The sequence below is a fragment of the Salmo salar genome, chromosome 01 (genome assembly GCF_965601325.2).
Source record: "Salmo salar chromosome 01, fSalSal1, whole genome shotgun sequence".
Lineage (NCBI taxonomy): Eukaryota > Metazoa > Chordata > Actinopteri > Salmoniformes > Salmonidae > Salmo > Salmo salar.
In genome coordinates, this window is record NC_138291.1 from 3,114,541 (window position 1) to 3,132,500 (window position 17,960).

The window sequence follows — 17,960 nt, forward strand, 5'->3', positions numbered from 1 at the left end:
AACTTCAGACGGGCATGTATATGTGCTTTCTTGAGCAGGGGGACCTTGCAGGCACTGCAGGATTTCAGTCTTTCACGGTGTAGTGTGTTAACAATTGTTTTCTTGGTGACTATGGTCCTAGCTGCCTTGAGATCATTGACAAGATCCTCCCGTGTAGTTCTGGGCTGATTCCTCACCGTTCTCATGATCATTGCAACTCCACGAGGTGAGATCTTGCATGGAGCCCCAGGCCGAGTGAGATTGACAGTTATTTTGTGTTTCTTCCATTTGCGAATAATCGCACCAACTGTTGTCACCTTCTCACCAAGCTGCTTGGCGATGGTCTTGTAGCCCATTCCAGCCTTGTGTAGGTCCTTGACATCCTTGGAGAGCTCTTTGGTCTTGGCCATGGTGGAGAGTTTAGAATCTGATTGATTGATTGCTTCTGTGGACAGGTGTCTTTTATACAGGTAACAAGCTGAGATTAGGAGCACTCCCTTTAATTAAGTACCGTGTCGCTCCGGTCAACATAAACGCTAGCAAAGTATGCCGAATGGGTTAAGGTGAGACGTCACTAGAAAACCCACCCTTTCCATTGTGAGAGGACCCTATTTTTGTGCTTGGAAGTGATATTTCTGAACAAAGTAGGATGAGCACGTAATGCTAAGCTAACAGAGAGGGAACATTTTCCTCTTCCTGTGCCCCGTTTAAATCCCTCTGCCTGGCGCGATGGAAGTCCCGCCCTTTGTACTTCCGTTTGATTTCAGCATTCTGCATCACTGGTGATGAAGAATCGCCAGTATATCTCTTGGGAAAAGTAGGGGAAATCCAAACGTGGATCACGGTAAGATATCCAGCCAATCGCAATTGACTGGATATCGACGTCTCATTCAATTTAACTTCTCTAGGGCCAGTGGGACGATTTCGTCCCACCTACGTAACAGCCAGCGGAATCCTGTGGCACGAGAGTCTTATCTTTAAATGGCTGTAAAATAGTCATATGTTTGAGAAATTGAAGTAATAGGATTTTGAAGATTTTGAAAATCGCGCCACAGGCTGGCAGTGGCTGTTACGTAGGTGGGACGAATTCGTCCCGCCGGTCCCATAGAGGTTAAAGACAAGACTCTCGTTAATCTAACCACACTGTCCGATTTCAAAAAGGCTTTACAGCGAAAGCAAAACATTAGATTATGTCAGCAGAGTACCCAGCCAGAAATAATCAGACACCCATTTTTCAAGCTAGCATATAATGTCACATAAACCCAAACCACAGCTAAATGCAGCACTAACCTTTGATGATATTCATCAGATGACAATCTTAGGACATTATGTTATACAATACATGCATGTTTTGTTCAATCAAGTTCATATTTATATAGAAAACCAGCTTTTTACATTAGCATGTGACGTTCAGAACTAGCATACCCCCGCAAACTTCCGGTGAATTTACTAAATTACTCACGATAAACGTTCACAAAAAACATAACAATTATTTTAAGAATTATAGATACAGAACTCCTCTATGCACTCGCTATGTCCGATTTTAAAATAGCTTTTCGGTGAAAGCACATTTTGCAATATTCTAAGTAGATAGCCCGGCATCACAGGGCTAGCTATTTAGACACCCAGCAAGTTTAGCCCTCACCAAAGTCAGATTTACTATAAGAAAAATGTTATTACCTTTGCTGTTCTTCGTCAGAATGCACTCCCAGGACTTCTACTTCAATAACAAATGTTGGTTTGGTCCCAAATAATCCATAGTTATATCCAAATAGCGGCGTTTTGTTCGTGCGTTCAAGACACTATCCGAAAGGGTAAATAAGGGTTACGCGCCCGATGCGTTTCGTGACAAAAAAATTCGAAATATTCCATTACCGTACTTCGAAGCATGTCAACCGCTGTTTAAAATCGATAATATTCCGACCGGGAAAGCGTGTTTACGTTCAAAGAGAGAGAAAATAAAAACATGGGATCCCCTCGTGCACGCGCCTCAGTCTGATGGTCCTCTGATCGGCCACTTACCAAAGGCGCTAAAGTTTTTCAGCCAGTGGCTGGAATTACATCATTCAGCTTTTTCCCGGGTTCTGAGAGCCTATGGGAGCCGTAGGAAGTGTCACGTTACAGCTGAGATCCTACATTTTCAATAAACAGAGCCAAGAAGCCCAAGGAATGGTCAGAGAGGGTACTTCCTGTACAGAATCTACTCAGGTTTTTGCCTGCCATATGAGTTCTGTTATACTCACAGACACCATTCAAACAGTTTTAGAAACTTTAGGGTGTTTTCTATCCAAAGCCAATAATTATATGCATATTCTAGTTTCTGGGCAGTAGTAATAACCAGATTAAATCGGGTAATTGCAAATTCATTCACGTCCACCTCCCACAGTACTGAACAGTACGGATGGTTCATTAACGTCTATAAATAGATTAAAATCGTATTTTTTTATTTTTTATTTCACTTTTATTTAATCTAACCACATTGTCCAATGTCCAATTTCAAAAAAGGCTTTACAGCGAAAGCAAAACATTAGATGATGTTAGGAGAGGACATTGACACAAATAACCACACAGCCATTTTTCAAGCAAGCATATATGTCACAAAAACCCACAACACAGCTACATTTTTCTATGGGATTGTACCATGTTTATTCTGGTGATAACTGGAATCGCTGGCTGTCTCATGGAGTGTGTGAGGGTGTCACGGTCGGGATGGCCTGAACTCAGAGCATAATAGAATACCAAGGAAAACCACAGTAACTTACTGCAAATGTAACGCTCCATTTTCCCTGAAACAGAAGATAATTGAACCAGGACACTTTGTCCCCAGATAAACAGAATATTATTGAACCAGGACACTTTGTCACAAGATATAACAGAAGATAATTGAACCAGGACACTTTGTCCCCAGATAAACAGAATATTATTGAACCAGGACACTTTGTCCCCAGATAAACAGAATATTATTGAACCAGCACACTTTGTCACAAGATATAACAGAAGATAATTGAACCAGGACACTGTCCCTAGATATAACAGAATATAATTGAACCAGGACACTGTCCCAAGATGTAACAGAAGAAAATTGAACCAGGACACTTTGTCCCCAGATAAACATAATATTATTGAACCAGGACACTTTGTCCCCAGATAAACATAATATTATTGAACCAGGACACTGTCCCAAGATATAACTGAACCAGGACACTTTGTCCCCAGATAAACAGAATATTATTGAACCTGCACACTTTGTCACAAGATATAACAGAAGATAATTGAACCAGGACACTGTCCCTAGATGTAACAGAATGTAATTGAACCAGGAAACTGTCCCAAGATATAACAGAAGATAATTGAACCAGGACACTTTGTTCCCAGATAAACAGAATATTATTGAACCAGCACACTTTGTCCCCAGATATAAGAGAAGATAATTGAACCAGGAAACTTTGTCCCCAGATAAACAGAAGATATTGAACCAGGACACTTTCCCAGATATAACAGAAGATAATTGAACCAGGACACTTTGTCCCCAGATATAACAGAAGATAATTGAACCAGGACACTGTCCCAAGATATAACAGAAGATAATTGAACCAGGACACTTTGTCCCCAGATATAACAGAAGATAATTGAACCAGGACACTTTGTCCCCAGATAAACAGAATATTATTGAACCAGGACACTTTGTCACAAGATATAACAGAAGATAATTGAACCAGGACACTTTGTCCCCAGATAAACAGAATATTATTGAACCAGGACACTTTGTCACAAGATATAACAGAAGATAATTGAACCAGGACACTTTGTCCCCAGATAAACAGAATATTATTGAACCAGGACACTGTCCCAAGATATAACAGAAGATAATTGAACCAGGACACTTTGTCCCCAGATTAACAGAATATTATTGAACCAGGTCACTTTGTCCCTAGATATAACAGAAGATAATTGAACCAGGACACTTTGTCCCCAGATATAACAGATACTAAGGCTGGTTTCAGTCTGAACTCATCTTTGACCAAATGTGTAGCAGCAGTTTGTAACTGTATAGTAGAATAGCTGTGTACATAATCCTAAAACTATGGACTACATTTAAACACTTGAATATTGTCTTATTTTAGGGTGTAGACTGGTGTGGTCAGATAGCCTAATGGTTAGTGATTGTTAAACCGTCAAGGTAAAAATCTGTCGGTGCCCTTAATTTAAGCAATGCACTTACATCTAATTTGCTCCATGGCTGACCCTGTAAAACAACACATTTCACTGCATCTATCCGCTGTCTGTGACAATAAAACATTTTAAAAGCAAGCTAACATAGAAAATGACAGCATTGATTTTTTTTAAATTACAACAGTTCATTTAACAATGCTCGTCATAAATCTTGTTGACATTCATCCAAGGACAGCTTGACTTGCATCACACTCTCACTGCAGAAAAATATTCTCATGAAATCACATGACTTCTAGTTAGAGAAAAGGATTCCTGTAAACATGGCCTGCTACAAGCAGGAAACAAGTTATGGACAAACCAGAAATGTAACATATATGTTTGATAGTAACCCTGGATGATGAATGTGTGAACTATCTTGTCATCTCTTTGGGTAACCATATTGGAACATTCTAGTCTTTAAGGACATGAACTGGCAGAACAGGTTTCAGCAAAGTATGGAGTCATTGTTTTCAGGAAGGTGTACCCATGGTCAGTGGTGTAAAGTACTTCAGTAAAAATACAATAATGTACTACATAAGTCGTTTTTTTGGGTATCTGTACTTTACTTCTGAATTTAAATCTTTGATAATTTTACATCACTACATTCCCAAAGAAAATAATGTACTTTTTAATCTATACCTTTTACCTGACACCCAAAAGTACTCGTTACATTTTGAAAGCTTAGCAGGACAGGAAAATGGTCTAATTCACTTATCAAGACAACACATGGTCATCTCTACTGCCTCTGATCTGGCGGAGTCAGGAAACACAAATGCATTTTTTGTAAATTACGTCTTCGTTTTGGTATGTGCCCCTGGCTATCCATACATTTTAAAAACAAGAAAATGGTGACGCCTGCTTTGCTTAATAGAAGGAATTTGAAACTATTTATACTTTTAATTTTACTTTTCACACTTAAGTATATTTAGAACCAAATATTTTTAGACTTTTACTCAGGTATGACAATTAGGTACTTTTTCCACAACTGTCTATGATGATAGGAGAGACAGGAGGCAGACTAAGAGGAAGGACAGCCACCTGAACTACTGCCCTACAAAGACAAGGAGCAGTCTACACAAACAGCCACCTGAGCTACTGCCCTACAAAGACAAGGAGCAGTCTACACAAACAGCCACCTGAACTACTGTCCTACAAAGACAAGGAGCAGTCTACACAAACAGCCACCTGAACTACTGCCCTACAAAGACAAGGAGCTGTCTACACAAACAGCCACCTGAACTACTGCCCTACAAAGACAAGGAGCAGTCTACACAAACAGCCACCTGAACTACTGCCCTACAAAGACAAGGAGCAGTCTACACAAACAGCCACCTGAACTACTGCCCTACAAAGACAAGGAGCAGTCGACACAAACAGCCACCTGAACTACTGCCCTACAAAGACAAGGAGCAGTCTACACAACCAGCCACCTGAACTACTGCCCTACAAAGACAAGGAGCAGTCTACACAAACAGCCACCTGAACTACTGCCCTACAAAGACAAGGAGCAGTCTACACAAACAGTGACGGACGTAGAAGTCCGTCACTGGCCCCGGGCAGCATTTGGTACTTTAACGCACGCACACATTCATCACTCCTCCCTGCTCCGTTATCAGATAAGTTAACAATGTGGGTCGACACACAAGTTAACGTCTCTATCTTAGTACATACATTTCACACTTACTTCAGTAACCAGTTAGGGTATAAAGAAATAAAGACAGGTGTTCATATTTAATATAAGCAATATTTAGTATACTTATCGATGTTATGGATGAGCGCGGTTGTTTGTTCTGTTCCTCTCTCTCTCCATCTCTGTAGCTTCCAGGTATGCTGGATAAGGACCCGAGCTAAGGGAATTGGGCTTACTTTGTAGTGTCTGTCCGGAATGGCTCATTAATGTAAACGGGCATATTGGAAGACACTGTCAGTAGTGATGTAATTTTGTAAATGTTATATTGTGATGTTGTTTCATAAACGTGTTGCAATGTATATATTTTGGTATGTTTAGATAAATGGAAACTGTATGTTGAATAGGTAATTGCTTAATTAATTAGTGTTAATTGTTCTGAGGGGAGGGGCTACCCCTACAAAAGGAGCCTCTCTTTCAGTTCATGGAGAGGCATTTTGGATTGAGCTGTGGGTGGGGCAGCTTTGTTTTTAAGCTGTCCCATAAGGTATATGTTTGATGGCAGTACTGTTGTTTTGTTCCGGAATCACTATGTAAATAAACACCTTTGCACAGAAGAACTTTTGCGGCTCCGCCATCTTTTTATTTTTTATAGAGGTTAGGTTTTCCAGTTTAGCCTTCTGGCCTACTCTACGTGACACAGTGAATCTGAGGAAAATGGTTTCAAGTTTAGTCCATGCATATCAACCATGACCACTGATCTGACCTATGACCCCTAAAACGCAAAAGAAAAGTGCAATATCTAGAAATCTGAATGTGATTATTCAGCTTTCTTGTTGTTTTTCTGTTTGATGGAACTAGTTGAGAGTTCTGTGTTATTTGTTATTTTATGTACCTTTATTTAACCAGGTAGGCCAGTTGAGAACAAGTTCTCATTTACAACTGCGACCTGACCAAGATAGAGCAAATCAGTGTGACACAAACAACAACACAGAGTTACACATGGGATAAATGTCACGTCCTGACCAGTGAAAGGGGTTATTTGTTATTGTAATTTGGTCAGGGCGTGGCAGGGGGTGTTTGTTTTGTATGTTCCATATTTTCTATTTCTGTGTTTATTCTAGGTTTCTCTTTCTATATTGTGTTTTTTCAATGACCTCCAATTAGAGGCAGCTGGTGGTTGTTGTCTCTAATTGGAGGCCATATTTACTGTGTTTGTTTTCACTTGTGTTGGTGGGTGGTTGATTCCGGTTTAGTCTGTGCACCTGTAACCGATGTGAAATGGCTAGTAGTTAGCGGTGGTGCGCGCTAATAGCGTTTCAATCGATGACGTCACTCGCTCTGAGACCTGAAGTAGGGTTTGCAAGGGACGGAACCTACACTGTTACACACCTTACTGGACTGTTATCGTCATTATTTTGTTTAAGTGTGTTTACCTTCAATAAATACGAAGATGAACAATATACCCGCTGCATATTGGTCCTTTGATTTTTCATCTTCAGACAACAAAGTTTATGACAATAAACAAATAAACAATAAACAAATAAACATATGCAAAAATAAACATTTGCACACATACAGTGTGTGCAAATGTAGTAAGATTAGGGAGGTAAGGCAATAAATAGGCCAGAGTGGAGAAATAATTACAATTTAGCAATTAAACACTGGATTGATAGATGTGCAGAAGATGAATGTGCAAGTGGAGATACTGGGGTGCAAAGGATAAAAAAATAACAATATGGGGATGAGGTAGTTGGTTGGGCAATTTACAGATAGGCTATGTACAGGTGCAATGATCGGTAAGCTGCTCTGACAGCTGATGCTTGAAGTTAATGAGGGAGATATAAGTCTCCAGCTAAAGTGATTTTTGCAGTTCGTTCCAGTCATTGGCAGCAGGGAATTGGAAGGAAAGGTGACCAAATGAGGAATTGGCTTTGGGGGTGACCAGTGAAATATACCTGCTGGAGCGCGTGCTACGGGTGGGTGCTGCTATGGTGACCAGTGAGCTGAGATAAGGCGTGACTTTACCTAGCAAAGACTTATAGATGACCTGGAGCCAGTGGGTTTGGCGACGAATATGAAGCGAGGGCCGGCCAACGAGAGCATACAGGTCGCAGTGATGGGTAGTATATGGGGCTTTGGTGACAAAACGGATGGCACTGTGATAGACTACATCCAATTTGCTGAGTAGAGTGTTGGAGGCTATATATCAAGGATCAGCAGGATAGTCAGTTTTACAAGGGTATGTTTGGCAGCATGAGTGACGGATGCTTTGTTGCGAAATAGGAAGCCGATTCTAGATTTAATTTTGGATTGGAGATGTTTGATGTGAGTCTGGAAGGAGAGTTTACAGTCTAACCAGACACCTAGGTATTTGTAGTTGTCCACATATTCTAAGTCAGAACCGTCCGGAGTAGTGATGCTTGACGGGCAGGCAGGTGCGGGCAGCGATTGGTTGAAAAGCATACATTTAGTTTTACTTGCATGTAAGAGCAGTTGGAGGCCACGGAAGGAGAGTTGTATGGCATTGAAGGTCGTCTGGAGGTTAGTTAACACAGTGTCCAAAGAACGGCCAGAAGTAAACAGAATGGTGTCGTCTGCGTAGAGGTGGATCAGAGAATCACCAGCAGCAAGAGCGACATCATTGATGTATATAGAGAAAAGAGTCGGCCCGAGAATTGAACCCTGTGGCACCCCCATAGAGACTGCCAGAGGTCCGGACAACAGGCCCTCTGATTTGACACACTGAACTCTATCTGAGAAGTAGTTGGAGAACCAGGCGAGGCAGTCATTTGAGAAACCAATGCTGTTGAGTCTGCTGATAAGAATGCGGTGATTGACAGAGTCGAAAGCCTTGGCCAGGTCGATGAAGACGGCTGCACAGTATTGTCTCTTATCGATGGCGGTTATGATATCGTTAAGGACCTTGAGCGTGGCTGAGGTGCACCCATGATCAGCTCTGAAACCAGATTGCATAGCGGAGAAGGTACGGTTGGATTCGAGATGGTCTGTGATCTTTTTATTAACTTGGCTTTCGAAGACTTTAGAAAGGCAGGGTAGGATAGATATAGGTCTTTAACAGTTAGGGTCTGGAGTGTCACCCCCTTTGAAAAGGGGGATGACCGCAGCAGCTTTCCAGTCTTTAGCGATCTCAGACGATACAAAAGAGAGGTTGAACAGGCTAGTTATGTAGTTGTGTTTTCATGTTTTGAATGTTGTATCGTAGTAGGGCTAACCCTCACCAATTATTCGGGTGATGGAGAGAGACACCAGACAAGACACAGAGACAGTAACAGAAGAATAGGATATGATGGAGAGAGACACCAGACAAGACACAGAAACAGCAACAGATGACACAGAGAAAGTGATGGAGAGAGACAGAGGAGGGGAGTGTACAGTAGACTGTATTACTTATAGCTGCTATAGGGGTTCTAATTACTGCACTGTTTGTGAGTCTGTAAATGTGTGTGTGTGTGTGTGTGAGAGAGAGAGAGAGAGAGAGAGAGAGAGAGAGAGAGAGAGAGAGAGAGAGAGAGAGAGAGAGAGAGAGAGAGAGAGAGAGAGAGAGAGAGAGAGAGAGAGAGAGAGAGAGAGAGAGAGAGAGAGAGAGAGAGAGAGAGAGAGAGAGAGGTGTTACCCCTGGGGAGAGAGGAGCTGCTACCCCTGGGGAGAGAGGAGCTGCTACCCCTGGGGAGAGAGGAGCTGCTACCCCTGGGGAGAGAGGAGCTGCTACCCCTGGGGAGAGAGGAGCTGCTACCCCTGGGGAGAGAGGAGCTGCAACCAGCAGAGACTGCGACCATGCTCGGGAAGAGCTTAACGATTGGTGATTGTTGGGGCACGATTGGCAGGAGCTTCAGTGATGAAGACTGCTGAACTTGCTGATGTTTCACAATATGCCATGGCCGTCACCAGGTCTCAACACAATAGAACACCACCGTCAACAAAACACCAAATGATGGAATTTATTGTGGAAGAATGGTGTCACATCCCTCCAATAGACTTCCAGACAGTTGTAGAATGTATTCCAAGGCACATTGTAAGAGCTGTAAAGAGAGAGGGAGTGGCAGAGAGAACAGGTAGAACCTGATATGTAAATGAGTTGAGCAAACGAAAGTAACTTTCAACGACCGAATGATCATTCAGACTCTGTTTCTATTGAGAGATAAAAGGTAAGACAACGATTGTTATGTGTTTTCATATAGTTGATGATATTGTTATGTGTATTAATATAGTTGATGATATTGTTATGTGTATTAATATAGTTGATTATATTGTTATGTGTATTCATATAGTTGATGATATTGTTATGTGTATTAATATAGTTGATGATATTGTTATGTGTATTAATATAGTTGATGATATTGTTATGTGTATTCATATAGTTGATGATATTGTTATGTGTATTAATATAGTTGATGATATTGTTATGTGTATTAATATAGTTGATGATATTGTTATGTGTATTCATATAGTTGATGATATTGTTATGTGCATTCATATATTTGATGATATTTTTGGTGGACAGTGTTATAATAGTCCTACTCTCCTTAAAATGTTTTGGATATAAATTAGATGCGTGGGGTGAATTCGTTCTGTGCCCATCTGTGTGCCCCAGGGTGATCGCTCCTACACTATCTAGAATCTAAAAGGGTTCTTTGGCTGGCCCCATAGGAGAACCCTTTGTAGAACCCTTTTTGGTACTAGGTAGAACACTTCTGGCTTTGTAGAACCCTTTTGTGTTCCATACAGAACCCTTTCCACAGAGGGTTCTACCTGGAACCCAAAAGCGTTCTCCTATGGGGACAGACGGAGGACCCGTTTGGAACCCTTTATTCTAAGAGTGTACCCTATCATAGGTCTATAGACTTGTCTTCTCAAACAGCCTTAAAACACAACAAGCAACAAACAAACATTTTCTCTTTCTAATCAACTGTTAATGCTTTTCACTCAGGAAGGTATGTTGTGTGAAAGAGAGACAAATAAGTATTGTGGAAAGCCTAACCACAAATAACACTTCCTCAAAACAGGTTGTGTGTATTCATTAGTGCCCACCGCAGCAAAACGTTTGGCCAGAGAAACTGTTTAGTCCACGTTGTACAGTGTTTGGAGTAAACTGTTTCTGTAACATTTCAAAACTGTTGGCTGTGGAGTAAACTAATGAATACAACCCAGGTTGTAGCCTACGACTCGGCTGTTTATACCTGCCTGATGCTGAAACCTGAACGTAGCCTGAGGGGTTTACTATGACGCAAGCTAGATATACTGGTTTTCTAAAGTTAACCCTCTGAACAGGTTTAGACTGGTCATCTATGATATGTAGTCTATATCTGAGGTATATACCACAATCTACATATCACTAACAACCCACTACTATACATTATAACCTAGTCTACTTTACATAATATAACATCTACATATCACTAACAACCCACTACTATACATTATAACCTAGTCTACTTTACATATCACTAACAACCCACTACTATACATTATAACCTAGCCTACATGACATAATATACAATCTCTTACTTGTTGCAAATAAACTTTCTGAATGCATCAATGATTTCCCCCTCAGATTAATCATGTCTGTTTTAGCCCTTCTGTCTACATTCTCAGATACACAGAAAAGAACAGATTGAAAGACAATAAATATCCTAATTTTAATGAATAAAAAAAAGTGTGAGACATGGCCTTGTTGTTGCTGTACTGTCTATAACTACCTTAACAGAGACTTATTATTATTATTATTATTATTATTATTATTATTATTATTATTATTATTATTATTATTATTATTATTATTATTATTGTTGTTGTTCTGTCTATAACTACCTTAACAAACACAGACTTATTATTATTATTATTATTATTATTATTATTTTTGTTATTATTATTATTATTATTATAGTTATTATTATTATTATTTTTGTTGCTGTACTGTCTATAACTACCTTAACAAACAGTGACTTATTATTATTATTATTATTATTATTATTATTATTATTATTATTATTATTATTATTATTATTATTATTATTATTATTGTTGTTACTATTGCTGTACTGTCTATAACTACCATAACAAACAGTAACTTATTATTATTATTATTATTATTGTTATTATTATTGTTATTATTATTATTATTATTATAGTTAGTATTATTATTATTTTTGTTATTAGTATTATTGTTATAATCATTATTATTATTGTTGTTATTTGTATTGTTATTATTATTATTATTGTTATTATTATTATTATCATTATTGTTATTATTATTGTTACTATTATTATTATTATTATTGTTGTTATTATTATTATTATTGTAATTATTATTATTATTGTTATTATTATTATTATTATTATTGTTATTGTTGCTGTACTGTCTAAAACTACCTTAACAAACAGCGCCTTATTATTATTATTATTATTATTATTGTTGTTGTTATTGTTATTGTTATTGTTGTTGTTCTGTCTTTATCTACATTAACAAACAGTAACTTATTATTATTATTATTATTATTGTTATTGTTGTTGTTCTGTCTATAACTACCTTAACAAACAGTAACTTATTATTATTATTATTATTATTATTATTATTATTGTTATTGTTGTTGTTCTGTCTATAACTACCTTAACAAACAGTAACTTATTATTATTATTGACAGTTACCATGGAGATGAAATGTCACAACAACATGTTCATGTGATGCTTTAAATCACCTGTCTGTTTCTATGTCTGTTAGTTAATGTTTTATTTCTCAAAGAGATCATTAAGAAATGTGAACAATTGATAATCAATAATTAGCTGTCACTGTGTTAACCACAACCAACATGCTGGATCTCTGTTTAGTTGTCACTGTGTTGACCACAACCAACATGCTGGATCTCTGTTTAGTTGTCACTGTGTTAACCACAATCAATATGCTGGATCTCTGTTTAGTTGTCACTGTGTTAACCACAACCAACATGCTGGATCTCTGTTTAGTTGTCACTGTGTTAACCACAACCAACATGCTGGATCTCTGTTTAGTTGTCACTGTGTTAACCACAATCAACATGCTGGATCTCTGTTTAGTTGTCACTGTGTTAACCACAACCAACATGCTGGATCTCTGTTTAGTTGTCACTGTGTTAACCACAACCAACATGCTGGATCTCTGTTTAGTTGTCACTGTGTTAACCACAACCATCATGCTGGATCTCTGTTTAGTTGTCACTGTGTTAACCACAATCAATATGCTGGATCTCTGTTTAGGGGTCAGTTCTCTAAAGTGAGTCTCTCTGGGGAGAGACAGGAGGGGTACCCTGTATCTAAAATGAGTCTCTCTGGGGAACATGACACCAAATCTAAGAGGTGAGATGACAATTTTGTTTAAAAATTATTAATAGTTTATTTCAAAAATGATATTTCCAAAAATGTTCACATTTGTTATTTAATCAGAAATGGTTGCTAATGGGTACCTTCAATATTACTGTTCTCAGATTATTAATTAATAGCTTTAGATTGTGTATAATTTTTATTTTTATTGCAAAACGCTATACATCCATTGTTTAGCTGGAACACCCTAGATGCCTTCAATTGCCCATTTTAAAGCCATGCCCAATTTAGGATAATTTTTTAACAACGTGATGTTGCGCTCCAAAGGGATAACTTGAAATAACATGATGTAGATAATTAAATAATCAAAAGAAAAACGTGATTGTTTTACACTCTTAGAAAAGAAGGTTCCTTATAGAACCAAAAAGGCTTCTATCACTTCCTTAATATATGGAATCACTAAAAGTTAAATATATTTTTGGGTTCAGAGAAGAACCTCTCGAGTTATGATCAACAAAAGGTTCATGTTTTGAGGATGTGAACCCAGCAGCCCTCCAGTGGTCAGATCAATTCCACCTGTTTTTTCCAGCGCTCGGACCGGGATTCAAACCAGCCACCTTTCAGCCACAGGTCCAACTCCTGTCACAGCTCCAACTCCTTATCCACTGGGTGAAAAATAGAGTTGATCTTCAGAAATAAGCATGAGTTAATCTGCCAAAATGAAGACAAAATGCTATGCAGACATACATGGTATCACTTGTGATACATAAATATTATACATAAATCATTGCCAAAAGCACAAGACATACTGTTGCAAGTAGGTCTATATTATTAATGGATTGATCATATAGAAATATAAAACATTATTTTTACTACTACAAGGTATTTACATGTGGTGCAGGAACCACTGACTCGCTGCATTATTATATAGTATTATCAAGACACCTGCTGTTAACTCTTAACTACTTAGGACAGCTCACGAGGTGTCCTAAATATCTGCCGACTAGGTGGGACTAGAGACTTCATGCACAGCTTAAATTTAACCAGTAAATGTAAAATGTCTTTATTCTCAGCACTTATACGACCAATTTTCTACTCAAAGACGCTTTGTGGATATGGGCCCAGATCTCAAAATATTATTATAATAAAATGTTTGTTTAACATAAAGAAAAATGAATATTACTAATGTAACCCACTGTAAAGACTGGGTTTAGTTGATTGTGTGGCACTGCTCATGTCCGAGTTCTGGAACTGTCCCCGTCCCCGTACAGAACTGTCCGCGTCCACGTACGGTGTGGCGCCAAGCATATTGTCCGGTTACGCGCAGAGTGGGCTGAGGTGATCTTGGGGAATAACGATGGAGTTCACTACAGTGTTGAGACGCAGAAGTTTATTGTTCAATTAGCTTTTTGCTTTACGGTCAGGGACAGTATGAGTGAAGCCAGATCCTTTTCACTCTCTATCCTTGTTTCATTTTGTGGTTCACCGGATTCGTCATCATCATCTAGACAAACGACAGACGAACGTCCTGCTAGCTAGCCAAGGTAGTCGGTACAGCTAGGTAAGCTAGCTAGCTACTCTACCAGCAGCATCCTAGTTATCCTAGCTAGTCGGTACAGCTAGGTAAGCTAGCTAGCTACACTACCAGCAGCATCCTAGTTATCCTAGCTAGTTGGTACAGCTAGGTAAGCTAGCTAGCTACTCTACCAGCAGCATCCTAGTTATCCTAGCTAGTTGGTACAGCTCGGTAAGCTAGCTAGCTACTCTACCAGCAGCATCCTAGTTATCCTAGCTAGTCGGTACAGCTAGGTAAGCTAGCTAGCTACTCTACCAGCAGCATCCTAGTTATCCTAGCTAGTCGGTACAGCTAGGTAAGCTAGCTAGCTACTCTACCAGCAGCATCCTAGTTATCCTAGCTAGTCGGTACAGCTAGGTAAGCTAGCTAGCTACTCTACCAGCAGCATCCTAGTTATCCAATCCTCCCTCTCTCGTTGACGGATGCTGGCTACCTCTGTGGCGCCAAGCATATTGTCCGGTTACGCGCAGAGTGGGCTGAGGTGATCTTGGGGAATAACGATGGAGTTCACTACAGTGTTGAGACGCAGAAGTTTATTGTTCAATTAGCTTTTTGCTTTACGGTCAGGGACAGTATGAGTGAAGCCAGATCCTTTTCACTCTCTATCCTTGTTTCATTTTGTGGTTCACCGGATTCGTCATCATCATCTAGACAAACGACAGACGAACGTCCTGCTAGCTAGCCAAGGTAGTCGGTACAGCTAGGTAAGCTAGCTAGCTACTCTACCAGCAGCATCCTAGTTATCCTAGCTAGTCGGTACAGCTAGGTAAGCTAGCTAGCTACACTACCAGCAGCATCCTAGTTATCCTAGCTAGTTGGTACAGCTAGGTAAGCTAGCTAGCTACTCTACCAGCAGCATCCTAGTTATCCTAGCTAGTTGGTACAGCTCGGTAAGCTAGCTAGCTACTCTACCAGCAGCATCCTAGTTATCCTAGCTAGTCGGTACAGCTAGGTAAGCTAGCTAGCTACTCTACCAGCAGCATCCTAGTTATCCTAGCTAGTCGGTACAGCTAGGTAAGCTAGCTAGCTACTCTACCAGCAGCATCCTAGTTATCCTAGCTAGTCGGTACAGCTAGGTAAGCTAGCTAGCTACTCTACCAGCAGCATCCTAGTTATCCTAGCTAGTCGGTACAGCTAGGTAAGCTAGCTAGCTACTCTACCAGCAGCATCCTAGTTATCCTAGCTAGTCGGTACAGCTAGGTAAGCTAGCTAGCTACTCTACCAGCAGCATCCTAGTTATCCTAGCTAGTCGGTACAGCTGGGTAAGCTACCAGCAGCATCCTAGTTATCCTAGCTAGTCGGGTACAGCTAGGTAAGCTAGCTAGCTACTCTACCAGCAGCATCCTAGTTATCCTAGCTAGTCGGTACAGCTAGGTAAGCTAGCTAGCTACTCTACCAGCAGCATCCTAGTTATCCTAGCTAGTCGGGTACAGCTAGGTAAGCTAGCTAGCTACTCTACCAGCAGCATCCTAGTTATCCAATCCTCCCTCTCTCGTTGACGGATGCTGGCTACCTCTGTCCGGTTCTCCTCTCTTCACTAGATGGATGGTAACTTTAGTGTTTAACCCCTCTGTATCCAAGGACCAATCTTTTGAATATTATTTTCGGGGCGCCTCAAGTAGGCTGGACACATTCCATTTTTTTTTAAATTCTCAGCTGCCTCACCAACGTCTGAATGTGCATTAATAACTTTTAATTGCTAAATATTTCCAATAGATGGCAGCATAAGACCACAAAGCATCAGTTATAGGCTACAAGCAGCAATATGATTGACATAAAATAGCATGTCCCATGATTTTCTAAAACGGTCACTCATTACTTTAGTTAGCTATATATCTCGTTTTAGGGCTGTGTTGCTTTTGGGAGAGCAAAATAATAGTGACTATAGCAGGTATTGAACCCCGGGTAAATAATCGCTAGTCAGAACCTCAACCTCAGTATACATGCATTATAAAAAGTCATCTTAATAACTGATATTGCGAGTAAACAACCTCGGAATAGAAAAGACAAGAGTGCATCATCCAGCCCGCCAATAAATTACATCATTCAACCCTCCCGGTTAGTACATTTATCTCAACATGCCCCTGGAGAAGGCAGAGTGACAACACCAGCTTTTTACCGGGGCTGAGTTGACTACTAGAGAGAGAAGGTAGAGTGACGACACCAGCTTTTTACCGGGGCTGAGTTGACTACTAGCGAGAGAAGACAGAGTGACGACACCAGCTTTTTACCGGGGCTAAGTTGACTACTAGAGAGAGAAGGCAGAGTGACGACACCAGCTTTTTACCGGGGCTGAGTTGACTACTAGAGAGAGAAGGCAGAGTGACGACACCAGCTTTTTCCCGGGGCTGAGTTGACTACTAGAGAGAGAAGGCAGAGCGACGACACCAGCTTTTTACCGGGGCTGAGTTGACTACTAGAGAGAGAAGGCAGAGTGGCTCGATGCTGTTTGATGAATTTGACAATTAATGTACCTGGAAAATACATTTTTCTCAACTAGAGGTGACTAAATTAATGTTCAGACTTATTGATAATCGTTATATTAATGAAGTATAATTTCAAAACATGAGCATCAAACAGGTAATAATAAACATGAATCATCATTATATTACTTCACGGTAATCTGTTAAATGCTTTTTCAGTCTCTCCTCTTGCGTTAGCAGTGTGTAAAGGGACAGAAAGAAGCGGAGACAGGAGTTTTCCTGTGAGGGGGAGTGGTGGTGTATCCAGGGAGAAAACTAAACTAATCTTCTGAAATATAATTTGTGGTCTTATGCTGCCATCTATTGGAATTATGTAGCAACTGCAGTAGTACTAAAAAATATGTAATTCTTTACTAAAGTAGTAATTACTCAGAATTGCAAAATATAAAATTTTGTAGTTCTTTTTACCACTTATAATAAAATAAAATGTTTATAGCATAACAAACAATTAAACTGACATAAAACAAAAACACCATACATTTAGTTAATTATATATATAACAACTATTTATTTAGATGGGTGACATTATCTGCCAAAGTAACTGCCCTGTAGACAAAGAAGAGCTCTCCAGTAGGTACCAAAACATTCAAAGGACATTTTCTCAAAAGTGATGTTACAAGTTTATCATCATTCAAAGCAGAATTACTTTCCCATTGTTCCTCAACTGTAGTGTCTGATATACCATTTTCTAGCTCTGAGTCTCTACTTTTATCCAACGTAAAAAACACCATTTCAAATGTTGCTACATATGACCGAATTGAAACGG

The 17,960-nt window shown here is 39.6% G+C and overlaps 1 protein-coding gene across 1 annotated transcript in view; it reads left to right on the forward strand.

The window, feature by feature from the left end:
• Positions 1-525: 525 nt before the first annotated feature.
• The window catches only part of LOC123726716 (NLR family CARD domain-containing protein 3-like), a 41,987-nt gene continuing 24,552 nt past the window's right edge, over positions 526-17,960 (forward strand). Inside the window, exon 1 of the mRNA XM_082957454.1 lies at positions 526-542. Within this exon, the coding sequence (XP_082813580.1) occupies positions 526-542 (17 nt within the window). The remainder of the gene's footprint in view (positions 543-17,960) is intronic.